The sequence below is a fragment of the Geotrypetes seraphini genome, chromosome 7 (genome assembly GCF_902459505.1).
Source record: "Geotrypetes seraphini chromosome 7, aGeoSer1.1, whole genome shotgun sequence".
Taxonomy (NCBI): domain Eukaryota; kingdom Metazoa; phylum Chordata; class Amphibia; order Gymnophiona; family Dermophiidae; genus Geotrypetes; species Geotrypetes seraphini.
This window is the reverse complement of record NC_047090.1, coordinates 171,857,626-171,884,685: the sequence shown is the minus strand read 5'-3', so window position 1 is coordinate 171,884,685 and position 27,060 is coordinate 171,857,626. Positions and strand designations below refer to the sequence as shown.

Below are 27,060 nucleotides of genomic sequence, written 5' to 3'. Positions count from 1 at the left end.
CTACCAATGAAAAAAAAATCCACCCAGATGAAATGAAATACTAGAAAATCTCAGAGATACAGGGCAGCTATGAATGTTTATGCTGATCGATTAACAGAAACCCCTCTTTTACTAAGGCGCGCTTGCCGTTTTAGCGTGCGCTAATCGTTAATGCGTCCATAGAATATAATGGAAACGTTAGTATTTGTAAAAGAACCCCCGAGTCTTCCCTCTGATCTACAGTGAATTACTAACATTCTTTCCATGAGCAGATCTGTCAAATGCACCTTACATAATCTAATATGAAGGATTTCTTGGATAAGCATTTATGTCTCTAGCAGAGGCATTAAATAAATCTCACTAGGGATCTTGAAGCTCTTCCTTGTATTACGTAGTGGTAAGGCAGTCCTTGTTCAAATCAGAGATTAATTCTTGAAGAGATCATTACAAACATACTCCCCTCCATAATTGCAGGGGGTTAGGGGCACAGCTCCCTCGCGAATACCATAGTATTTGCAAATATCTTTAGGGGCCCACCCACCCTCAAACCTTGTCTGGTGGTCCAGCAGTGGGCCGGGACAGGAGCAATCTCTCCCGTGTCCTTGCTGGCTGACTCTGAACCACCCCACCTCCTTCTGGACCTTTCCGCACCTTAACTTTAAAGCCCTAGTGGGCAAGAGGGATCTTTCTACGCTCTTGCTCTGTTTCACCGCTAGACTACCAGGTCTTTAATGGTAAAGTGTGAAGAGGTCTGTGAGGTGGGCTGCTTTGTTTGAAGAATTGTGATTAACCAAATTTGTGGACGCTAAACCTGTGAACGGAGGGGGGGGGGGGGATGGGAAGGACCTGTATAGAAATTATTACAGTAGAATCACATTTCTCTTTTTTGAGCTCACAGTGAAAAGCTTTTTCAGTCAATGACTAGACGCTAATTGCTTTGACCATTTTTTCTGACTGTATTGAAATGACTTACCTTGAAGAAATAAGCAATTAACAAGAAGTATTACGGTTCTTGGATCAAGATCGCTCACTATGTCACCAGTGATTCCATGTATTTTTTCCGTCACGTACTCATTGATCTGCTTTGTAGCTTCAACTGTATTACTGAAGTCCGTAGTAAATTCATCTGCCTTGTATTTATGCATCTCTTCCATATACACTGATAAGAGTTTATACTCTTTAGACACAAACAAAGCATTAGACATTTCCAGCTTTAGGTCACTGATAGGCTCAGTGAGCTTTTGGATCATATATTGCGTGCACCTGTGTATCTCTTTATCTGTGTGCTGACTGTAGTTAAAGCCTAATGTTTCAATAATTTCGATGTTAGTTTCGTCCTTGGCACCTAAAGCAAGCATGCTCAAAGCAGTGAAGATGCCGACAGGGGAGAACAAAATATTACTGGAAGAACTGGCTAAAAGTTCCTGATAAATTCTGAAGGTAAAATCGCAATTGACAGAGACTATTTTCTGACAGGTGACATCGTTGTGGTCGTCATCTGCATCGTCATGATAGTGTTGAGATATATCTTCATGGTCTTTGTGATGATCAGCTTGGACTCCAGCACAGAGCACTAAAATGCACAGACAGAGGGCAAACTGCATGGTTCTTCTGAATGATTCTGTAAAACAAAATGTTGATATTTTTCACGCTAGTAACATGAGGAGGACCTTTCTGGACTAGCAGAAAAACAATCTCTTTTTAGATCCGCAATTAAATCAAGTTGCTAGGACTCGGGCATGAGTTGATGGCACCTAACAATGATTAATGAAAAGTTTTTGCTGTCTAGGAAAATGAAGAGGGGAGAGTGTGGGGCAGTGGTTAAAGCTATAGCCTCAGCACCCTGAGGTTGTGGATTCAAACTCACGCTGCTCCTTGTGACCCTGGGCAAGTCACTTAATCTCCCCATTGCTCCAGGTACATTAGATAGATTGTGAGCCCACCAGGATAGCTGGGGAAAAATGCTTGAGTACCAAAATAAAGTCATGTAAACCGTTCTAAGCTCCCCTGGGACAACGGTATAGAAAATTGAATAAATAAATACAGTAGTGTGAAAAGTTTCTGTCTCTGATGAGCAGAGCTGGTATTGTGACATCATAATGCCTCTTTCCACCAATAAGAGCCATCCTCATCAGTGATGTCACAATGGTGTGATTGTCCTATACCTGGTTCACTTTTACTACATTTTGATTTCTAGAGTGGCGCAGTGGTTAAAGCTACAGCCTGAGCACCCTGGGGTTGTGGATTCAAACTCACGCTGCTCCTTGTGACCCTGGGCAAGTCACTTAATCTCCCCATTGCTTCAGGTACATTAGATAGATTGTGAGCCCACCAGGACAGATAGGAAAAAATGCTTGAGTACCTGAATAAATCCATGTAAACTGTTCTGAGCTCCCTTGGGAGAACAATATATAAAATTGAATAAATAAATATCATATATATGGTAAAATTATGGTCTTACCTGTTAATTTTCTTTCCTTTAGAAGCAGCAGATGAATCCAGACTAGTGGGTATAGCTCACATCGACCAGCAGGTGGAGATAGAGAACTGATTAACAGTTGGCCTTAAAGCCTGGTGTTCCTCTTGTTACTTCAGTTATGCATTTTGCCCAAGCAGCCCGAAAGGAGCATGAGCATCCACAAAACTTCATTCCAGTAGAAAATGGACCCCTAAATAATACAATTACCAACCATATCCCAACTGAAACCATAAACAAACACCCTACACACATACAGTGCACTTGGGGAGGGGCTCTGGATTCATCTGCTGCTTCTAAAGGAAAGAAAATTAACAGGTAAGACCATAATTTTACCTTCCATAGCAAAGCAGCAGATGAATCCAGACTAGTGGGATGTAGCAAAGCAAACTCAAACCGGGTGGGACGCCAATGCCGCCTCCGCCAGTACCGCAGTGCCAAAACTTGCCTCCGCACTGGCTGCTACGTCCAAGCGATAATGCTTCGAAAAGGTATTACCCGACGACCAAGTGGCCGCTCGGCAAATTTCCTCCAAAGACATCCCCCCGGACTCCGCCCAAGACGTAGCCAATGCCCGAGTGGAATGAGCATGAAGGTGCTCCGGTACTTTCTTACCTGTCAACACATAAGCCGAAGCAATCGTCTCCTTGACCCAACGCGCAATGGACGCTTTAGACGCCGCCATCCCCTTGTTCTTACCCGCGAACAATACAAAGAGATGGTCCGACCTACGAAAATCATTCGTCACTCCCAAATAATGGAGAAGCATACGCCGCACATCCAGTCGACGCAAAGACAAAAATCGTTTACCCCAATCCTCCTTCCGGAAGGACGGGAGGAATACACTCTGGTTCACATGAAATGAAGAAATCACCTTAGGCAGGAAGGTCGGCACCGGCCGCACTGACACCCCCGTCTCAGAAAAACGTAAAAAGGGTTCTCTGCAAGAAAGCGCCTGAAGCTCCGATACTCGCCTCGCCGAAGCCATTGCCACCAAGAACACTGTTTTCAGCGTGACATCCTTCAAAGTGGCCGCTGACAGGGGTTCAAAAGGTGCCCCCTGCAACCTCCCCAGTACGAGTTTAAGATTCCAGGAAGGACAAATTCGCCTTACCGGCGGGCGGATATGGTGAACCCCTTTGAGGAAACGGACCACGTCCGGCTGCGACGCCAGCGACGCGCCAGCCACCCGGCCCCTGTAACAGGCAAGGGCCGCCACCTGAACCCTTAAAGAGTTATAGGCTAATCCTTTCTCTACGCCTTCCTGCAGAAAGGCAAGAATAGCCGCCAGAGATGCATGGAAGGGCGCGATTCCCTGTCGACCGCACCAAGCATCAAAAATCTTCCAGACCCTCGCATAGGAGGTCGAAGTCGAAATCTTCTTAGCTTTAAGAAGCGTGGCAATCACCTGCTCCGAATAGCCCTTCTTCTTTAGCCTTGACCGCTCAAGAGCCAGGCCGTAAGACCAAAGCGGGCCGGATCTTCCATCCAGATTGGGCCCTGAGTTAGTAAGTCCGGAGTTACCTGGAACGTCACCCGCTCGCCTACTGAAAGCTGAACGAGATCTGCGTACCACGGTCGACGCGGCCAATCCGGAGCCACCAGGATCACCCTGCCGTGAAAGAGAGCGATGCGTTGTAACACCCGCCCTATCATGGGCCAAGGCGGGAACACATACAGAAGGGAATTTGGAGGCCATGGGAGGGCCAACGCGTCCACCCCCTCCGAGCCCTTCTCCGTGCGCCTGCTGAAGAAGCGAGGCAACTTCGCATTGCGGGACGAAGCCATGAGATCCAACTCTGGCAACCCCCACCGACGGACTAGCAGGTCGAACGCTCGAGCCGACAACTCCCACTCGCCCGGATCTAGAAGATTTCTGCTGAGGAAGTCCGCTTGCACGTTTTCGTGACCCGCAATGTATGCCGCCGACAGAAGCGGAACATGCCCTTCTGCCCACTGAAACAATATCCTTGCCTCTTCGGCCAACTGCGGACTCCGAGTGCCCCCCTGACGATTGACATATGCGACCGCCGTGACACTGTCCGAAAAGATTCTGGTCGGTCTGTCCTGAATCAGGGACTGAAAAGCCCTCAGCGCCAATCTGATCGCTTTTAACTCCAACAAATTGATGGGCCACTGTGCTTCCTCTAAGGACCACACTCCCTGCACCGATGCTTGCAGGCACTGGGCCCCCCAGCCCCTCAGACTGGCATCCGTCGTCACCACCACCCACTCCGGTGTGGCTAACGGCATGCCCCGCCACAGGTGCAACTCGTGTAGCCACCATTGCATGCTGCGAGCCGCCCGAGGACTCCATCGGAGACGCACATTGTAGTCCAGAGAAGCTGGGGACCAGCGAGAGAGAAGCGACTGTTGTAAGGGTCTCATGTGGCCCCGAGCCCAGGGGACCACCTCCAGAGTCGCTACCATGGAGCCCAAAACCTGCACATAATCCCAAACCCGAGGTCTGGGCGACCCGAGAAGTAGGCGAATCTGAGCCTGCAATTTCTCTCCCCGGTCTCGGGGTAGAAATACTCTCCCCAGAGCAGTGTCGAATCTGACCCCCAGATGTACCAAAGACTGCGACGGGGACAGAAAACTCTTGGGAAAATTGACGATCCACCCTAACGACTGAAGGAGAGATATTACCCTCTGAGTAACCGACAAACTCTCCTGCCTGGACGAGGCGCGGATCAGCCAGTCGTCTAAGTAAGGGTGTACCCGAATCCCTTCCTTGCGAAGAGAGGCTGCTACCACGACCATGACTTTGGAAAAGGTGCGGGGAGCCGTCGCCAGGCCAAAGGGCATTGCCCGAAACTGATAGTGCTGGCCAAGAATCGCAAACCTTAGATACCGCTGATGCGGAGGCCAGATCGGGATATGTAGGTACGCCTCCTTGAGATCTAGGGACGTGAGGAACTCTCCCGGTCGAACTGCCGCAATGACCGAGCGTACCGTCTCCATCCGGAAATGGCGAACATTGAGAAATCTGTTGACCACTTTGAGATCCAGCACCGGTCTGAACGACCCCCCCTTCTTTGGAACAATGAAGTACAGGGAATATATCCCGCGGCCTACCTCTTCCGGGGGTACCGGTACCACCGCCCCCAGATCGAGCAGCCCCTGAAGAGTCATGCGGACCGCCTCTCCCTTGGCCGCCCCATGGCACGGGGACACCAAGAAAGAATCTTCGACGGGAGAGGCGAACTCCAACTTGTACCCTTCCCGAACAATGTCCAACACCCACTGATCTGACGTGATTGTGGCCCACTCCGCCCGGAACGCCGAAAGCCGGCCCCCTAAGGGCAGGGCGGAGGGAGCCAAGCCACCGTCATTGCGGAGTGCGACTTGGTGGGGTACGTGTTGGCTGACCTGAAGAGGGTTTCGTTGTACGAAAGGAACTCCTCTGCTGAAACCTAGGCCTCGCCGCAGAGAAAGAACCATATGCTGATCTGAAGAATGGTTTACCAGGCCTGGACCGCCTCACATCTCTGAAGCGCGGTCTAGACGAGGAGGACCTCACCGGGGGCCTAGCCCTATCCTCCGGTAGACGCTGTGTTTTGGTATCCCCAAAATCTTTCACCAATTTCTCTAAGTCCTCTCCAAATAATAAACCTCCCTTAAAAGGGAGTCTCACCAGCCTAAGCTTGGATGCAGCATCTGCTGCCCAATGTCGGAGCCATAAGGATCTGCGCGATACCACTGACAGAGACATCTGTTTCGCAGATGCTCGAATAATGTCATATAAGGAGTCTGCCAAATAGGCCAAGCCTGACTCCAAATCAGCCAGTTCCGAAGGGACAGAACCCCCGGACACCATTAAATTATCGGTCATCCCTTGTGACCACTGCAAACATGCCCTCGCCGCATACGAGCTGCAAATAGCGGCCTGTAAGGAAACCGCAGCTACTTCAAAGGACATTTTTAGTGAAGATTCAATCTTCCTATCCTGCGCATCCTTTAGTGCCACCCCCCCTTCCACCGGCAAGGTAGTCTTTTTCGTTACCGCTGCCACCAAAGCGTCCACCCTAGGTAACCGAAACTTTTCAAGTTCGGTCGGGTCAACCGGATACAGGAGCCGCATGGCCTTTGCCACTCGTAAACTGGCCTCCGGCGTATCCCATTGCGCCGAGATCAGCTCCTGCATGGCTTCATGCACCGGAAAGGACCTAGGTGGCTTACGCGTACCTGCCATCAGGGGGTTACCCGACACCTTAGCATCCTCCTGAGAGATATTTAAACCCTGCAAAGCCTTGGAAATCAAGGACGCCAGCTCCTCTCTATGAAACAGCCGGAGCGCGGAAGGATCATCAACTTCCCTGCCCGGGGGATCCTCTGCCTCCCAATCTAAGACCTCCCCTTCCTCTAATGATTCAGGAAGGGAGAAAGGTGCTAAGGGAAGATTACCCTCCGCGTCCACGGTCGCGAGTCTGCGTTTCTTCGCCCCCTGCGACCGCCCAGGCGACAGTACAGGACCCGTAGTCGGGCCGGCATTAGCACCGGATAAGCCTGTGGAGGTAGAAGGCCCAGGGAGGGACGGCCAGGTCGCCGGTACCGACTGGGCCGGCTGCGAGCCCTGTAGCAGAAAAGCTCGGTGCAATAGCATAACAAACTCCGGGGAGAAGGAACTCACCCCCATTAAAGAAGAACCTGCCTGATCAATGCTAGGGCGCGCAGCCGCGCCGTCCCCTAGCGACCCTGGCTCCCCGACCGCCGCTGACCTCCCCTCAGCCGCGGCAGAGCCTTGCAGTCCCCCCCGAGTCACCCTCGAGGCCCGGGGAAGTAGACCGTGCCCCACTGACACGGGAGATGGCTAACTCACACGCTTGCAGGAAGGCATCTTCTGCCGGCGTATCCCCACACCCTGCAGAGCAGAAGCCCGACAGTGCTCGGCGCTTCCCACAGCGCGAGCACCGCTGAGTAGCCTCTGCTGCCATCGCAAAAAACGGCGATACAAAAAACTTTTTTTTTTTTTTTTTTTTTTTTCACAAACGCGGCAACACGCCGCCGCGCCGACTCCGCCCACCCCCCGCTACCGCCGGAACGACCCGAACGACCAACGAACGCAAGAGGAGGCAGACAGCAAACAAAGTTACTCACCAACCGGTCCCCCGCTCTAACTGCAGTCGGGTAACAGCTGGTAATCGCACTGAAAGCCACACGAACACAGCATGGCTCAGCACAAGCAGGAAGTCGTTGTTTTTTTTTTTTTTTTTTTTTACTGGAATGAAGAAACCTAAGCACAAACCTCCTGCAGTGGCCCAAGAACCCGCTCAAACAAACGGAGGGGAGGGTGGAGAAGGGACCTGGGAGGGCCCAGGTGTAGCTCCCAAAGCCGGCACCGATCAGCCAGGCACCCCTGTCCTACTGAAGAGACAGAGTCTCAACAGAGGAAGCCACAGGAACACCACCTAAACCGGCCCCAGCCAGAATCCAGGAGCTAGTAGAGTAAGCTCCATTCCTGCTGGGAGATAGAGCAAAACTGAAGTAACAAGAGGAACACCAGGCTTTAAGGCCAACTGTTAATCAGTTCTCTATCTCCACCTGCTGGTCGATGTGAGCTATACCCACTAGTCTGGATTCATCTGCTGCTTTGCTATGGAAGTGTGTGTTTTTATGGAATGCTCTCCCTGGTCACTTAAGATTATGTACTGACTGTGGATCTTTTCCAGATAAGCCCCGCCACTAATGGAAAAAGTGGACGCGCCGAAAGTTAAGCCCCGCCACCTTTTGCCAGTGCACGCAACCTTAACCAGTGAAGTTCTCAGCACAACGGCCCCACAACGCGGCGCAATGTGTATAAAGTAAAGTGGGGGGGTTCCCCCCACGCCCCCCCCGTCGGAGCACCCAAAAAAGATTATAAAAAAGAGGATATGAAACTTAACGTTATAAAAAAATAAGATAAACTGTCGACCATTTTTTTAAGGGCTCCGACGAGGGGTCGTGGGGGGGGGGAACCCCCCCACTTTACTTTCTACAGATCGCGCCTCTTTTTTATCATTTTTTTTGGGTGGCGGGGGTTAACTTTTTGGCGGGGCTTATCTGGAAAAGATCCCTGACTGCACCACTTTCAAGAAATTATTAAAGACCCAACTGTTTGTTGATGTCTATAAGTAGTATGTGACAGGGAAAACTGGTGCTGTATTGGGTATTCAGATAGTATGTCCTGATTGATAAGATAGAAAATGTTCATATAATATCTATGTGTTGTTATAGTTCTAACTTATGAATGTTTGTTATTGGAAATGACTTAGATTCTAGGCAGTACATATATTTTTAAATAAATAAATATTCTGTATTTTGTCAAATGAATGTTGTCTTATATTAAAACCTCAACTAAATCACTAAAAGGGATTTTTAACATTCCTGTAAATTCCATCCTCTATAACAAAACCCTAAGCGCGCATGCACACTTAGAAGGCTGTGATCCCTGCCGCCATGATGTGTGCCTCTGTGCCGAATTCCATTTGAGGTGTGTGGGACGGCTTGCGGCGCGTGGGGCAGAAGAAGGAGAGTGTCAGGCAGCTCCAAGTCGAGGTAAAGTTAAAATAAAAATAAACTACCCCGCCTAGGGAAATAAACCAGCCCTGCCCCCTTCCCCCCCTCCCCACTAAATGAACAAGCCCAGGGTTCAACTCACCGTGCCACTATCCTTAATAACAATCTTCTTGGCCAGCATTACACTGCGGTTCGCCCGTTTCTTTTTCTTTCCCTGAGTCATTCTACTATCATAGGTTCAACATAGCCCAGTAAAGACCAGACAAATGTCACAGCAAGAACTGTAAATCGGAGAAAGCCCCCTCCCCCCCTCTGCTTTCCATCCACTCATTCAGGGCCGGCAACCATCATCAATTTGGACGAGCCCAGGCGGGGCGCGCAGGCGCACATCACATTCGCATGGCGCGATTCACTGACTGGCTGTCACCAGCTCAATTGAACTCTGGAACCGCCTCCCCCACCTCTGGTTGTGTGTCGCCGGAAAGATGCGGCATTCACTGGAAACAGGCGGGCTTGAAACGTAAGAAAAGCACGTCACGCGTGGAGAACCATAATAACGAATACTTAGTTTTTTTTAATTTACTGGCTCCTACATTATGGAATTCACTTGAAGAGCTTTCATTCAAAGACGGAAAATTTAGTTTTCGGGTTTTTTTCAAAACCAATATAATAGACATACTGGCCTAGTCAGATGAAAACCGGGTAAAAGATAAAATGAAGGGAGAAGGACTACTGCTGGACAGGGGGAGCAGGAAGGGGTGCTGCTGGACAGGGGGGAGGTAAAAGGAAGGGAGAAGGCCTACTGCTGGACAGGGGGAGCAGGCAAGGGGTGGTGGTGGACAGCCGAGGAAAGAGAGAGACAGAAAGAAAGACAGACACCCACATCTATTCTAGCACCCGTTAATGTAATGGGCTTAAAGACTAGCTGTGCATAAGATTACCAGTTCTCTAGACTGAAGATGTTGGGGACAATTTATCAACTGAACACACGTGTAAATAGTACAGGGGAAATATTCAGCCAGTGGTTTTTTGACCACTGCTGCCATTACACCCAGATATTTAATGACAGGCCATGTCTGGGCAACAACACCAAATATCCAGGTATGTACAACCGGCAAGTCGCTTATCTGATAAAGTATAATCCAGTGGAACCTTGGTTTACGAGCATAATTCGTTCCAGAAGCATGCCCGTAAACCAAATTGCTCGTATATCAAAGCAGGTTCCACCTACTCCCCCCCCCCCCGAGGCTACCGGCGCTACTCCATTCTCCCCCCCCTTGAGGAATCTGACGCTGCTCCATTCTCCCCAACCCCTTGAGGAATCCGACGCTGCTCCAAACCCCTCCCCGCGATCCGGCTTCCCCCCCTGCGAACCGGCATCCCCCCGCTCGCGTTTTCCCCCCCCTTGATCCTACATCCCCCCCGAAGATCCTCCCTCTTCTGGCGCGGCCTGGGCTGGGCGGTGAGTCAGAGATTCTCCCTCTTCTGGTCTGGGCTGGCTTTGAGCATTTGCGCATGCTCAAAGCCTTCTGGTCTCGCTCTCTCCGAGATTGAGAGCGAGACCAGAAGGCTTTGAGCATGCGCAAATGCTCAAAGCCAGCCCAGACCAGAAGAGGGAGATTCTCTGACGCACCGCCCAGCCCAGGCCGCGCCAGAAGAGGGAGGATCTTCGGGTACCGGCACTGGTGCCAAGATGGGGTAAAGTTAGTGTTATTGACGTGCTCGGGGGGGGGATGTAGGATCACGGGGGGGGGGGGGCAGACGCGAGTGGGGGGATACCGGATCGCTGGGGGGATGCTGGATCATGGGGGGGGGGACGCTCGTACAGCGAGGCAAGCTCGGTTTACGAGGCACCAAGTTTGCAAATGTTTTGCTCGTCTTGCAAAACACTCTCAAACCGGTGCACTCGTAAAGCACAGTTACTTACCGTAACAGGTGTTATCCAGGGACAGCAGGCAGATATTCTTAACACATGGGTGACGTCACCGACGGAGCCCTCGGTACGGACCTTTTTAACTAGAAGTTTCTAGTTGGCCGCACCGCGCGTGCGCGAGTGCCTTCCCGCCCGACGGAGGAGTGCGTGGTCCCCAGTTAGTATAAGCCAGCTAAGAAGCCAACCCGGGGAGGTGGGTGGGACGTAAGAATATCTGCCTGCTGTCCCTGGATAACACCTGTTACGGTAAGTAACTGTGCTTTATCCCAGGACAAGCAGGCAGCATATTCTTAACACATGGGTGACCTCCAAGCTAACAAAGAGGGAGGTGGGATGGTTGGCCATTAGGAAAATAAATTTTGTAACACAGATTGGCCGAAGTGTCCATCCCGTCTGGAGAACGCATCCAGACAGTAGTGAGTAGTGAACGTGTGAACTGAGGACCAAGTGGCCGCCTTGCAGATTTCCTCGATGGGCGTGGAGCGGAGGAAAGCTACAGAAGCAGCCATAGCTCTGACTCTGTGGGCCGTGACAGTTCCTTCCAGTGAGAGACCGGCCCGAGCGTAGCAGAAAGCAATACAGGCAGCAAGCCAATTTGAAAGTGTCCGTTTGGAGACCGGACGACCCAAACGGTTGGGGTCAAAAGACAAAAAGAGCTGAGGGGCTGTTCGGTGAGCTCTGGTACGATCAAGATAGTAAGCAAGGGCACGCTTACAATCCAGCGTGTGCAACGCCTGTTCCCCAGGATGCGAGTGAGGCTTAGGGAAGAAGACGGGCAGCACAATGGACTGGTTGAGGTGAAAGGCTGAGACCACCTTGGGAAGGAATTTAGGGTGGGTACGCAGAACAACCTTGTCATGGTGAAAAACAGTGAAAGGTGGGTCGGCAACCAGTGCATGCAGTTCGCTAACCCTCCTGGCAGAGGTGATGGCAATTAGGAAAAGCACCTTCCAGGTTAGAAGCCTGAGAGAAGTTGTGGCAAGAGGCTCAAACGGAGGTTTCATAAGAGCTGAGAGAACCACATTCAGGTCCCAGACGACAGGAGGAGGCTTGAGAGGCGGTTTGATGTTGAAGAGGCCTCTCATGAATCTGGAAACCAGAGGATGAGCCGTGAGAGGTTTTCCGAAAACAGGCTCATGGAACGCAGTGATGGCACTGAGGTGGACTCTGATGGAGGTAGTTTTGAGGCCAGCGTCGGACAGAGAGAGCAAATAGTCCAAGACAGTTTCCACCGCTAAGGAGGTGGGTTCCTGACGATGCCGGAGACACCAGGAGGAAAATCTGGTCCACTTCTGATGGTAACATTGGAGAGTGGCCGGTTTCCTGGACGCGTCTAAAATGAGGCGGACCGGTTGAGATAGATTCTCCGGAGAGGTCAGCCCGAGAGAAACCAAGCTGTCAGGTGGAGCGAAGACAGATTGGGATGTAGCAGAGACTGATGCTGTTGCGTAAGTAGAGTAGGAAAGACAGGAAGAGGAATGGGCTCCCTGGAGCTGAGTTGAAGCAGGAGGGAGAACCAGTGTTGGCGAGGCCACCGAGGTGCGATGAGAATCATGGTGGCGTTGTCCTTGCGGAGTTTGGACAAAGTCCGCAACATCAGAGGAAGTGGAGGGAAGGCATACAGGAACCGATCCCTCCAGTCGAGCAGGAATGCATCCGGGGCCAGACGGTGAGGAGAGAAGAGTCTGGAGCAGAATAGGGGCAGCTGATGATTGTGAGGGGCTGCAAAGAGGTCCACCTGCGGAGTGCCCCATCGAGCAAAGACGGAGAGCAGAGTCGGGGGGTCCAACGTCCACTCGTGGGGTTGAAGGATGCGACTGAGATTGTCGGCCAGAGAGTTCTGTTCGCCCTGGATATAGACCGCCCTGAGAAAGAGATTGCGGTCCGTGGCCCAGGTCCAGATGCGCAGAGCCTCTAAACAGAGGGGGCGAGATCCGGTGCCGCCTTGCTTGTTTATGTAGTACATGGCGACTTGATTGTCCGTGCAGAGGAGGAGGACTTGAGGGCAGAGGAGATGTTGGAACGCCTTGAGGGCGTAGAACATGGCTCTGAGTTCCAGGAAATTGATGTGATGACGACGCTCCTGTGGGGTCCAAAGTCCCTGGGTGCGCAGATCTCCTAGGTGAGCTCCCCACGCATAGGGGGACGCATCCGTGGTGATGATCATAGAGTGAGGGGGTAGATGAAAAAGTAGACCCCTGGAAAGATTTGAGGAGTTCAACCACCATTGGAGAGATTGCTGAAGAGATGATGTCACAGAGATGGGATGAGAAAGAAGATCCGTAGTCTGAGACCACTGGTTGGCGAGAGTCCACTGAGGCGTGCGAAGGTGGAGACGTGCCAGAGGAAGGACATGCACCGTCGAGGCCATGTGACCCAGGAGGACCATCATCTGTCGGGCAGGAATGGAGGGATGCATGAGCACCTGATGACAGAGGTGGAGCAGGGTCCGCTGACGATCGGAGGGGAGAAAGGCCCTCATTAGTGTGGTGTCCAGAACTGCTCCAATGAATTGAAGTCGCTGGGTGGGAAGCAGATGCGACTTGGGGTAGTTGATCTCGAACCCCAGGAGGTGGAGGAGAGAGATGGTGTGATGAGTAGCCTGTAGCACAAGTTGAGATGTAGGTGCTTTTACCAACCAATCGTCCAAATAGGGGAACACCTGGAGGTTGTGAGACCTGAGGAAGGCCGCTACCACTATAAGGCACTTGGTGAAGACCCTGGGTGAGGAAGAGAGGCCGAACGGTAGCACCTTGTACTGATAGTGATGGTGCAACACCTGGAACCGCAGGTAGCGGCGAGAAGTTTGATTGATGGAGATGTGAGTGTAGGCCTCTTTGAGGTCCAGGGAACATAGCCAGTCGTGTTGAGAAATTAGAGGGTAGAGCGTGGCAAGGGAGAGCATTCTGAACTTCTCCTTGACCAGACACTTGTTGAGGTCCCTGAGATCGAGAATGGGACGGAGGTCTCCCGTCTTTTTGGGTACCAGGAAGTAGCGGGAGTAGAATCCCTGCCCCCTTTGATCTGGAGGTACTTCTTCGATGGCATTGAGAAGGAGGAGGGATTGAACCTCCCTCAGGAGGAGGGGGGTTTGAGATGAGTTTGAAGCAGACTCTACGGGAAGGTTGTCCGGAGGTAGAGTCTGGAAGTTGAGAGAGTAGCCGTGGCGGATGATGTTGAGGACCCACTGGTCCGATGTAATGATTTCCCAACGGCTGGAGAAAATGGTGAGACGACCTCCGATGGGTTGTGGAAGAGGTAGCAAGGGTGGATGACTGGCTATGCCCTGGAGAGAAGAGTCAAAAGGGCTGAGTTTGTTTAGTAGGCTGAGGAGGCTTAGAGGGTTGAGAGGCCTGAGATCGAGCCTGAGCGTGATGTTGTTGTTGACGGGGCCGCCTAGATTGCTGGGGAGGCGGATTGAGTGGCCTGGCTGAGAACCTCCGTTGATAAGATGTTTGTGGCCGATAAGGTCGGGTAGGCGGTGCCTTCTTTTTCGGCTTGATCAGGGTGTCCCACCTGGTCTCATGGGCGGAGAGTTTCTGGGTGGTGGAATCCAGTGACTCTCCAAAAAGCTCATCCCCGAGACAGGGGGCGTTGGCCAGACGGTCCTGGTGGTTGATGTCCAGGTCGGAGACTCTGAGCCAGGCCAAGCGACGCATGGCTACAGCCATGGCAGAGGCCCTAGAGGTGAGCTCGAAGGAGTCGTATATCGAGCGGACCATATACTTGCGCATTTGGAGAAGGCCAGAGATGTGCTGTTGGAATAGCGGGACCTTGCGCTCAGGTAGGTACTTCTGGAGGGCAGACAGCTGTTGGACCAAGTGTTTGAGATAGAAGGAAAAATGGAAGGAATAGTTGTTTGCCCTGTTGGCAAGCATGGCATTTTGGTAAAGCCTCTTGCCAAACTTGTCCATGGTCTTACCTTCTCTGCCAGGAGGGGTAGAGGCATAGACACTGGAGCCCTGAGTCTTTTTTAAGGTGGATTCCACCAGGAGGGACTCATGGGGCAATTGAGATTTGTCGAATCCAGGAATAGGGATGACACGGTAAAGGTTGTCCAGTTTACGGGGAGCTCCCGGTACCGTGAGGGGATTTTCCAAGTTTTTGTAGAAAGTCTCCCGTAGGATGTCATGTACGGGAAGCTTGAGGAACTCCTTAGGAGGTTGCTCAAAGTCTAAGGCTTCTAAAAAGGCTTGGGACTTTTTGGAGTCAGATTCCAGGGGAAGGGACAGAGCAGCAGACATTTCCCTCAGAAATTTAGAAAAAGAGGACTGTTCAGGTTTAGAGGTGGCATCAGGTGCCGATGGTTCCTCATCAGATGAGGAGGGATCCTCCTCGGTACCGAGAGGAGTCTCCTCCCATAAATCAGGATCCCTGACCTCTGGTGCATGTCGGGACACCGGGGTGGAGGGCGCGGTGTGGCGAGTTTTGGACAAAGATTTACCAGAGCGCACCGAAACGGTACCAGGGGAGGACGATCGGCGTCGTTCTCGGTCCCGAGAAGAGTGCCGGGCTGCCTGGTGCCGAGGGGGATCCACTGTGGGTTGAGAATGAACCACTGGATCATCATGAAGTTGTTGGGCCGAAAGGATCGGCATCGAGGTGTTTACCGGTACCGAAGGAGTGGACACCGGGGGCTCGGTGCGGGGCTCGGGCCGGTCTGGTACCGGAAGGAGCGGTGCCAGGATAGAGGGTAGCAGTTGTTCAAGTTGTTTCTTCAACTGCTCCTGAAGCTGAGTTTGTAGAATGGCCGAGATACGGTCATCTAGGGGTGGCATCGGAACCGCTTTCTTTTTCTTCGGTTCCTTGGATGCCGCTCCACGCCCCGGCGATGAGGAGGCCGATGACGAGGCACTCACCGATATCGGGGCGGAGCGTTTACGGGACCGGTGCGATGCCGGTAGGGACGGTGTCGCCACCGTAGCAGGAGGGCGCTCGAGGGAAGAGGAAGGCTTCTTAGCCGGCTTACCTGGCGCCAGTGGCGCCGATGCGGGGTCGGTCGGTGTCGAGCTTGACGGTGCCGATTTTTGCGGTACCGCCGTTGAAGGAGATGAATCCATCGCCGACTCGGTGCCGAAGAGAAGGGTTTGCTGGATTCTTCGGTTTTTAAGAGTTCGTTTTTGCAAAGTGGCACAGCGGGTGCAGGAGTCCGCCCGATGCTCCGGACCCAGGCACTGCAAACACCAATTGTGTGGGTCAGATACGGAGATCGGGCGTGCACACCGCTGGCACTTCTTAAAACCGACCTGCGGGGGCATGAAGGGGAAGATAGCCTCCGCAAAATCGAAGTCCGAGGCCTGTATAATGGCAACAGGCCCCGCCGGGGCAAAAACGAAAGTAACAGGAAAAAATCAAAGTTTTTTTTTTTTTTTTTTTTGCAATTCAAATAAAAAGAAAACCCGAAGGTAGAGGGAGAAAAAAGTAGAACAAAAGCGCGAGCGGGAAGGCAAAAAGTGATTTCAACGACCGTTGAAAAAATACACGCGTCTTCTTCGCTCCGCGGAAACGAAGAAACTGGGGACCACGCACTCCTCCGTCGGGCGGGAAGGCACTCGCGCACGCGCGGTGCGGCCAACTAGAAACTTCTAGTTAAAAAGGTCCGTACCGAGGGCTCCGTCGGTGACGTCACCCATGTGTTAAGAATATGCTGCCTGCTTGTCCTGGGATAAACCAAGGTACCACTGTTCTTGGCATTTAATTGCATAAGTTAAACCAGACAAAGATAGGGCCGAGTTTTACTTTTACATGGTCCTATTTGTGTGGTTAACCTTTATGTACTTAAGTTCTAAATGTCAGCATTTAACAGTATTAAGTGTCAACTCTGCCCACATAATCGCTGGTTTTCAGGTTCTCATTTAATGCCTCTGAATATTGGCACTAATCCAGTTAAGTGGATAGCCCAGCATGAGTAATTTAACTGCTTACATGCAATTGGTGAATTAGTTGAATAAATTGCTGAGATTAACCAAGCCCGAGAGCTAGTCTCGACGGGCGACCCTAACGCGGGGCTGGGTGGCCCGCTGAGTCGCCCGTCGGGCTAGTTAGAAAACGGGGGGGGGGGGGGGGGGGGGGGGGGGCGGAAGGGGGGCGGTCCGTGGTCGCAGGATCGCTCCCACTTCCGCCCATAGAGGCGTCGCAGCCGAAGGGGACTGTGGGTGGGAGGGGTACAAAGGGAGCGTGCTCGGAGGACTCAAACCTTTTTCAAATGCAGTTCGTGATAGAATTCTTTCTCTTTTAAATCAATGTGATGATGTGCCTATTTCAGTTTCTTTGTTACATAAGTGGTGGTGGAATTTACTTCCTACTCGTACGTATGAAAAATTTTTTACAAAATTGGAATGAGGAGTTGGGAATTCAGATTTCACTTCTTGATTTTACTCAGGCTATTAATAGAATACTACGGGATCTGTTTGGAGGGAATGTTCTTATAGAGTTTTACATAGGGCTTATTTTTTCCAAATTCAAGCTTTTCATGCGGGTTTGGTAAATTCCCCAGTTTGTATCAAATGCGATAAGGATCTTGGCACATTATCTCATGCTTTTTGGCTGTTTCCTTTAATCAAATCATTCTGGTCTGCCATCCTATTATATCTGGGTTCTTTATGGGGTTGTCCTGTTGTGGGTTCTCCAAGGGGAGTAATTTTTGGTAAAACAGAAGCTTGTGGGGTATTTCAGAAGGCGTGTATGATTGGGCATAAATATATTATGCAATTTTGGTTACAGAAAGAATCTCCAAGTTTCTGGCGCTGGAGGAAACAGTTTCATCATTTACTTTTGTTTGTGATTTGGGAGGTTAGGTGATCTTCTAGAAGAACTCATCTTTTTATGGAAGTTTGGGATCATATCAAAACCTTTCACCTAGAGCAAGAAGTTTAATTCTCAATGATTTACGTTGAAGCTAAGGTTGTTTAAATTACATTCAGTTCTTTATTTTTGTCAGCTTTCATCCGGGGAGGGGGAATTGATTATGGGATGGAAGGGAGGAAATGGGGAAGGGATGGGGGGATTATGGTTTATTGTATAAAATGTTTGAAGGAATGATAGAATTTTATATAATATATGGATTAGAATTTTAACATTTGTGAATTATTTATAAATAATATCTTTCTGTATGGCTGAGGACTTGCATTGCCAGTTGACTGCTCAACAGTTACAACGGGTCCTGAAGAACATTCAGAAGGTGTCACCCAATATTACTCACTGGGAAATGCAATTGAAAATTGTTCTTAGACTTTACATTCCACCGGAACGTGCAGCCCGGATGGGGATTACTGCGTCGCATTCTTGCCCGAAATGCAATCAAGCTCACGCATCTTTGAGTCACATGTTTTGGGCCTGCTCCGCAATCCAACAGTTTTGGAGACATCTTGGCCTATATACCACATCGCTTTGGGGAAGGCGATGGCTTCCGCAACCGAGGGCATTATTTGGATTTTATAATATAGCCTCACCCAAACCCAGGGGAATGTCAGCATTTATCTCCAGAGCCCTTTTGATGGGAAAAAAAGCCATCCTCACCAACTGGCTCTCCCGTGATCCCCCGTCATATGCACAATGGAGATCCCTAATGATAGTGCACGCAACACTGGAGAGACGCATGGTGGGAGACTTGACTCTTGGCCCGGGTCGCAAATTTTGTCAGGTGTGGGAGCACTTCTGGCAGGACCTCACACCGCGTGCTCGCAGTAGACTTTTGAATCTTTAAGATTTTATTCCCACTCTCAGTTGTTGGACTGGCCATGGATTCTTGGGGAGGGGAGGGGGGGATGGGAGGAGAACTGATTATACTGTTGAGAATGTTATTTCCTGAATGGTACTACTATTTGTATTTGCTTCTTACTGCTGGAATAATAAAAATCATTTAAACATAAATAATATCTTTCTGTATAATTTATATGTATTTTTACTTTAAAACTTTAATAAAATGTTTGAACATATCAGCAGAGCCTGTGTTGGACACACGGGAGACCAAGGCAGACATTAAGCAGTGGGAGCAGCCTGTACCTGTCCCTCTGAAGCGGTGTCAATGACATCCCCCAGCTTCACCAAAGGAATCTCTTTTGGTATTGGGGCTCTGGATATTTGCTGTGCTTGCCCCCAGAAACTAAAGGAAAAGCTAAAACATCTGTAAATGTAGCTTCAGATATGATGCAGCTTCTGCCTTGTGCCACACTGCACATGCATATAATAAACAAATATTGTACCTAATACGGCACACTGCCAATATTCTTATATTCGCCTGATGCTATTCAGTGAGTAGGTGTATTGATTACAGTACAGGGGCCTTACATCCCTTGTTCTGACAACCTGCTGCAGGAAATGTGGAACTGTAGCTCTCCGCGCCAGGAACAGATGATGCAGCAGGCAGCAAGCTCTGGATCATTACTGAGCAAGGGAATTAATGTGGCTCCAGGACTTCTAAAGGCTAATCTGTAAAACTAGGGGGGGGGGGGGACAGACTGCAGCCAAGCAGGCATTACAGCATCTAAGCTGCAGACAAGTGAAGGAGTTGGTGAGTTCATCTCACGTATGTGTAGGCAGTAGAGAATGACACGGTGACAAAATATCTGCCCCATATAAAAAATGAATAAAAAAGACAGACAGGCAGGCCTGTCAAAAAATGTACCCCCTCACAAAAACGCACCCCCCATGGCCACCCCCCACCCCCAACCGGCAAGGCCTCCGCCCTACCTCCCTCCCTCCCTCCCTGCGACCAGCACAGCACAGCCCTCGCCCCACTCCCGGCATGGCCCTTGCCCCACTCCCGGCATGGCCCTTGCCCCACTCCCCGCACGACCTACCCATCCCCGGCACCAAAATGTTGGGAGCAGGAGGGGTGCTCAGTAGAGAGCTGCATGGGAACGGGGACGATGGGAATCCCGCGGGTTCCCCCTTCGGATCACGGAGATCCCGTGGGGACGCCCCCTAGGGTCACGGGGATCCCGTGGGGACGCTCCTTGTGCTCTCGGGGATCCTGTGGGGTTCAATAGGAGGCTCGTCTAATTTTCCTACCTGCCCTGCTGCAAGGCTCCTCTTCCATTTTCTGCCTGCCCTGCTGCAGCACACATAGCCAATCGGAAGTCTTCCCCGATGTCAGCGCTGACGTCGGAGGGCTTAAACAAAGCCCGCCCTTCCTCTGACGTCAGCGCTGACATCGGGAAGACTTCCGGTCGGCTGTGTGCGGCAGGGCAGGTAGGGAAAAGGCAGTGGTGTACCGAAGGGGGTGAGGTCCGCCCTGGGTGCAGCCATGGGGGGAAGTGTGCACAGCCGGTCAGATCCCCTTATCTTTGTGGCGCTTCCCCTGACCAACTGGGGATTTTCAGAAAGCTTTCAGCTAAGATTTAAGTAGTGCATCGCATTTTTATTCTCTATGTGATATTTTATGCTCTGTTTATTATCTTTTAAGATTTTTTAAAAATCATTTTTGTTAATCTCTCCAGTGGTCAATCACCAGTTAGGGCACCTGTTGATTCTTTCCGAGTATCAGATGGGGTTCATTCATACCTGCAAAATAGTAAGTTTGTTTAACCTGGAGTGTTTCTGGAATGTTGCCAGAAGTGCCTTGTGTGGCTAAAACCCACCCCTGCCATTATACATCTTGTAGAGCTGTGTCTACCCATATGTGTTTGCTTACCCTGTTGCTAAATATGCTAAATATGGAGTGGGAGTCATCTATGAGGGCAAAGTTTACTTTGGGTTTAAAAATTCTCCTTGAGTATTGTGATGATCTGTGTGTTCTTGCAGTAGGCCTAACTGCAAATTCAGTAAAAGCCCAATTGTCAATTTTATTTGGTGTGTTATAGTCAATGGCAGTAGTGTAAAGGTAATTCGCGACTACAGGGCAGGGAGGTTTGTCGGACTGGGCCTGTTCTGTTGTCGGTTGGGTGGGGAAGCACCACAAAGGTAAGGGGCAGGGAGGGAGAAAGGGAGGAAAGGTGGAGTGGAGAAGAAAAGACACTTAAGGGAAATGGGTAAAACTGAGGGGGGAGGACGCTGAAAGCACTGGGGAAGACAAAGGGGTGGAGAAGGACGCTGAAAGCACATGGGGAAGATAAAGGGGTGGAGAAGGACGCTGAAAGGACATGGGGAAGATAAAGGGGTGGAGAAGGACGCTGAAAGGACATGGGGAAGACGGGGGGGGGGAGAAGGACGCTGAAAGGACATGGGGAAGACAGAGGAGGAGAAGGACGCTGAAAAGACATGGGGAAGACAGAGGGGGGGAGAAGGACACTGAAAGCACATGTGGAAGACAGAGGGGGGAGAAGGATGCTGACAGGATATGGGGAAGATAGGGGGGAGAAGGATGCTGAAAGGAAATGGGGAAGAGAGAGTGGGGAGAAGACGCTGGCAGGGAAGAAGACAGAGATGCCAGACTATGGGGGGAGCGGAGGGAAGAAGATGGGTGCCAGACCAATTTGGAAGGGAGGAGAAAGGGAGAGACACAGTAACAGAGCAAATGGAAGACGCAGAGAGAAGAGAGACAGTGGATGGAAGGAATTGAATGAGAACATGAGGAAAGCAGAAACCAGGCAACAAAGGTAGGAAAAAAAATTATTTTTTTTTTTTTTTGCTTCAAGATAAAGTAGTATATTAGTTGTGTTGATAAAAATTTATAAACATTAGAGGCTCTGGTAGAAACCCGTTTACAAAGTATGTATTCTTCCCAATTAATATTTCCAAATTAATAAAGTCTTTTTGCTTATTTTTAAATGGGTTTCACCAGAGCCTTTAATTCAGTATCATAATTAACTAACTATTTCTGAAGTTTATAGGAGCAGGCGGGGACGTAGGGGATTCCTCACGGGGACGGGCGGGGAAGGAGAGGATTCCTCATGGGGACAGATGGGGACGGAGGGGATTCCTCGCGGGGACAGGTGGGGACAGAGGGATTCCTCACGGGGACGGGTGGGACTTTGGCGGGGACGGGTGGGGACAGGTGGGATTTCTGTCCCCGCGCAACTCTCTAGTGCTCAGTCCCTCCTGCTCCTAGGCCTCCCAGCCCTGGTCGGCCCCGGCCCACCCACCCTGGTACCTATGAAATAGTTGGGAGCAGGATGGGTGCCTGGTCCCTCCTGCTCCTTCCGACAATGATCGCCATCTTCGGGAGTAGGAGGCGTGCCCGGACCCTCCTGCTCCTATGCCAATCTTCGGGAGCAGGAGTAAAGTCTCCTCCACCTCCCTAAAGAAGTACCTGATTGCTGAGGTGCCCCAGGCCCCTCCAAAGGAGGAGCCTGAGGAGCCTCAACCAATCAGGACCTTAGGCCTCGTCCTGTGCATCAGATGATGCGCCAGGATGGGGCCTAAGGCCGCTATTGTGCAGTGACGGCCCGGGGAGCAAGAGCAGGAAGACTTTACTCCTACTCCCGAAGATCGGGATAGGAGGGATGCACTAGGAAGGCCGCCATTTTGAAGAGGTGGGTATCCTTCCTGCCAATCTTCATTAAGAGGTACCGGGGGGGGGGGGGGTTAGTATCGGGGGGGGGGGGGGGGGTCCAGGCAATGGTGGTTGAGGCAGTGACCATTTCTCCTGTTACTCTTTAAAAAATAATTATAGGGCTTGGGGGAAGGAGGACATGGATGGGGGATCAGTGAGAGGGAAAGCGATGACCACAAATGCTCGCAGTCTAAGCAACAAAGTTCATGATCTGCAATCCCTGATGTTAGAGGCAGATCTAGATATTGCCGCTATCACAGAGACATGGTTCAGTGAATCACATGGATGGGATGCAAACATACCGGGATATAATCTTTTTAGGAAGGACAGAGATGGTCAAAAAGGTGGAGGAGTAGCTCTCTATGTAAAGATCAATATCCAAGTGATCGAAATGCAAGGGACCTGGGGAGAGGAAGAAGCGATATGGATTGCTCTGAAAAGAGAAGATGCAACTTCTATCTATGTGGGTGTAGTCTACAGACCTCCGACTCAATCGCAGCAAATTGATAAGGATCTGATTGTGGATATCCAAAAGTTTGGAAGTAAAGAGGAGGTTCTGTTGTTGGGAGATTTCAACCTGCCGGATGCGGACTGGAATGTTCCGTCTGCAGAATCAGAAAGAACTAGGGAGATTGTGGATGCCTTTCAAGAGGCTCTGCTCAGACAAATGGTGACAGAACACACAAGGGAAAAAGCGATATTGGATCTGGTCCTCACAAATGGAGAGAGTATCTCTAATGTTCGAGTGGGTGCTCACCTGGGTAGTAGCGATCATCAAACGGTTTGGTTTGATATAATGGCTAAAGTGGAGAGCGGCCGCACGATACTTAAAGTCCTAGATTTCAAACGTACGGACTTTAATGCTATGGGAGAGTACCTGAAGAAAGAGCTGTTAGGATGGGAGGACATAAGAGAAGTGAAAGACAGTGGTCTAAGCTGAAAGGAGCGATAAAAATGGCTACGGACCTTTATGTGAAGAAAATCAATAAAAACAAGAGAAAAAGGAAGCAGATATGGTTCTCCAACCTAGTGGCTGAAAAAATAAAGGCGAAAGAGTTGGCGTTTGTGAAATATAAAAAAACCCAAGAAGAGGAGAGCAGAAAAGACTACAGGGTGAAACTGAAAGAAGCCAAGAGAGAGATACGTCTGGCAAAAGCACAGGCGAAAGAACAAATGGCTAAAAATGTAAAAAAGGGAGACAAAAATTTTTTCAGATATATTAGTGAAAGGAGGAAGATGAAAAAATGGAATTGCTAAACTAAAAGATGCTGGGAACCAATATGTAGAAAGTGATGAGGAGAAAGCGAATGTGCTAAACAAATACTTTTGTTCTATGTTCTCAGAAGAAAATCCTGGAGAAGGACCGAGATTGTCTAGCAAAGTTACACGAGAAAATGGAGTAGATTCTGCGCCGTTCACAGAGGAAGGTGTTTATGAGCAACTTGAAAAACTGAAGGTGGACAAAGCGATGGGACCAGATGGGATCCATCCCAGGATACTAAGGGAGCTCAGAGAGGTTCTGGTGAGTCCTATTAAAGACTTGTTCAACAAATCTCTGGAGACGGGAGTGATTCCTGGGGATTGGAGGAGAGCGGATGTGGTCCCTATTCATAAAAGTGGTCACAGGGATGAAGCAGGGAACTACAGGCCGGTGAGCCTCACTTCAGTTGTTGGAAAAATAATGGAAGTTTTGCTGAAAGAAAGGATAGTGTACTTCCTTGAATCTAATGGGTTACAGGATCCGAGGCAACATGACTTTACAAAAGGTAAATCGTGCCAAACGAACCTGATTGAATTTTTTGATTGGGTGACCAGAGAGCTGGATCGAGGACAAATGCTAGATGTAATTTACTTGGATTTCAGCAAAGCCTTTCATACAGTTCCTCATAGGAGGCTGTTGAACAAACTTGAAGGGCTGAAGTTAGGACCCAATGTAGTGAACTGGGTCAGAAACTGGCTGTTGGACAGACGCCAGAGGGTGGTGGTTAATGGAAGTCGCTCGAAGGAAGGAAAGGTGAGTAGTAGAGTCCCTCAGGGATCGGTGCTGGGGCCAATCCTGTTCAATATGTTTGTGAGTGACATTGCTGAAGGGTTAGAAAGAAAAGTGTGCCTTTTCGCAGATGATACCAAGATTTGTAACAGAGTAGACACTGAAGAGGGAATGGAAAATGTGAAAAAGGATCTGCAAAAGTTAGAGGAATGGTCTAATGCCTGGCAACTAAAATTCAATGCAAAGAAATGCAGAGTAATGCATTTGGGGATTAATAATAGGAAGGAACCGTATATGCTGGGAGGAGAGAAGCTGATATGCACGGATGGGGAGAGGGACCTTGTGGTGAAAGTGTCCGAAGATCTAAAGGTGAAAAAACAGTGTGATAAGGCAGTGGCTGCTGCCAGAAGGATGCTGGGCTGTATAAAGAGAGGCGTAGTTAGTAGAAGGAAGAAGGTGTTGATGCCCCTGTACAGGTCATTGGTAAGGCCCCACTTGGGAGTATTGTGTTCAATTTTGGAGACCGTATCTGGCGAAGGACGTAAGAAGACTTGAGGCGGTCCAGAGGAGGGCGACGAAAATGATAGGAGGCTTGCGCCAGAAGACGTATGAGGAGAGACTGGAAGCCCTGAATATGTATACCCTAGAGGAAAGGAGAGACAGGGGAGATATGATTCAGACGTTCAAATACTTGAAGGGTATTAACGTAGAACAAAATCTTTTTCAGAGAAAGGAAAATGGTAAAACCAGAGGACATAATTTGAGGTTGAGGGGTGGTAGATTCAAAGGCAATGTTAGGAAATTCTACTTTACGGAGAGGGTAGTGGATGCCTGGAATGCGCTCCCGAGAGAGGTGGTGGAGAGTAAAACTGTGACTGAATTCAAAGAAGCGTGGGATGAACACAGAGGATTTAGAATCATAAAATAATATTAAATATTGAACTAAGGCCAGTACTGGGCAGACTTGCACGGTCTGTATCTGTAAATGGTCGTTTGGTGGAGGATGGGGAGGGTTTCAATGGCTGGGAGGGTGTAGATGGGCTGGAGTAAGTCTTAACAGAGATTTCGGCAGTTGGAACCCAAGCACAGTACAGGATAAAGCTTTGGATTCTTGCCCAGAAATAGCTAAGAAGAAAAAATTTAAAATTTAAATTGAATCAGGTTGGGCAGACTGGATGGACCATTTGGGTCTTTTTCTGCCGTCATCTACTATGTTACTATGTTAAAAAATGGTTGTTGGGACCTTTACTGGCAGGAAGGACTATCGTAGCCGTACTTCCCTGAGAGTGCTTGAACCAATCAGATTCAGTCACTGACAGAAGAGTAAGATTATGACAGCTCAGACCCTATCGGAAAAGTCAGAGGGGAAAACGTGTTTCCCTGCTGTGCATTACATGGAATGCTCATTAGAATACTAATGTTGTCCTTGTAATGCATTAGCATAGCAGCCACGGAGAACCCTTTGGTGCATCAGCAGGAGAGTTTTTCCTTGCAAGTAAGACTGGTTAAAACCAGGAATTTGTCCAAACCTTTCTTAAAACTAGCTACGCTATCCGCTTTCACCACAAGCTCTGGCAATGTGTTCAAGAGCTTAACTATTCTCTGAGTGAAAAAATATTTCTTCCTATTGGAGACTGGCAATATTTAATCTGCTATCAAACCTATGCAGATAAATTCTATATCCAAACAGGTATATAGACAGCAGATTGGATATCACCACCAACCGTATAGCAGTGCTGCTCATAAGAACATAAGAACTGCCATCTCCGGATCAGACCCATGGTCCATCGAGTCCGGCGATCCGCACACGCGGAGGCCCAGTCAGGTATACACCTGATGTAGTTTTAGTCACCCATATCCCTCTATGCCTCTCATAAGGAGATGTGCATCTAATTTGCCTTTGAATCCCAGCACAGTGGATTCCTTAATAACCTCCTTTGGGAGAGCATTCCAGGCGTCTACCACTCGCTGCGTAAAACAGAACTTCCTGACATTTGTCCTGGACTTGTCCCCCCTTAGCTTCAAACCATGTCCTCTTGTCCGTGTCGCGTTGGACAATGTAAATAATTTATTTTCCTGCTCTATTTTATCGATGCCTTTCTGCATTTTGAACGTTTCGATCATGTCCCCTCGCAGCCTCCTCTTCTCAAGGGAGAACAGTCCCAGTTTCTTGAGTCGTTCCTCATATTCCAAGTTCTCCATACCTCTTATTAACTTCGTTGCTCGTCTCTGCACCCTCTCCAACAGTTTTATATCCTTCTTTAGGTTGGGAGACCAATGTTGGACACAGTATTCCAAGTGTGGTCTGACCATTGCTCTATAAAGCGGCATTATGACTTTCTCCGATCTACTCGTGATTCCTTTCTTTATCATGCCTAACATTCTGTTTGCTTTCTTTGCCGCTGCCGCGCATTGTGCCGACGGCTTCAGGGTCCTATCTATCAGTACACCCAGGTCCTTTTCTTGTTCGCTCTTACCCAGAGTTGCGCCTGACATTCTATACTCGTGTTCCTTATTCTTACTACCTAAATGCATTACTTTGCATTTCTCCACGTTGAACTTCATCTGCCATTGCTCTGCCCATTTCTCTAACTGATACAAGTCGCTCTGGAGTTCCTCGCTATCCTCCTGCGATCTGATTGCCCGGCATAGCTTTGTGTCGTCTGCAAACTTAATGATCTCACTGGATATTCCGTCTTCCAGGTCATTGATATAAATATTAAATAGGATCGGCCCAAGCACTGAGCCCT

The 27,060-nt window shown here is 49.8% G+C and overlaps 1 protein-coding gene across 7 annotated transcripts in view; it reads right to left on the bottom strand.

Moving 5' to 3' along the window:
* Positions 1 to 27,060, bottom strand: part of LOC117363436 (serine protease inhibitor 2.1-like) — a 192,244-nt gene that overhangs the window by 28,953 nt on the left and 136,231 nt on the right. For all 7 annotated transcript variants that reach the window (XM_033951161.1, XM_033951162.1, XM_033951163.1 and 4 more), the window contains one exon: positions 953 to 1,600. In XM_033951161.1, the coding sequence (XP_033807052.1) occupies positions 953 to 1,583 (631 nt within the window). In that variant the 5' untranslated portion in view covers positions 1,584 to 1,600. The remainder of the gene's footprint in view (positions 1 to 952; positions 1,601 to 27,060) is intronic.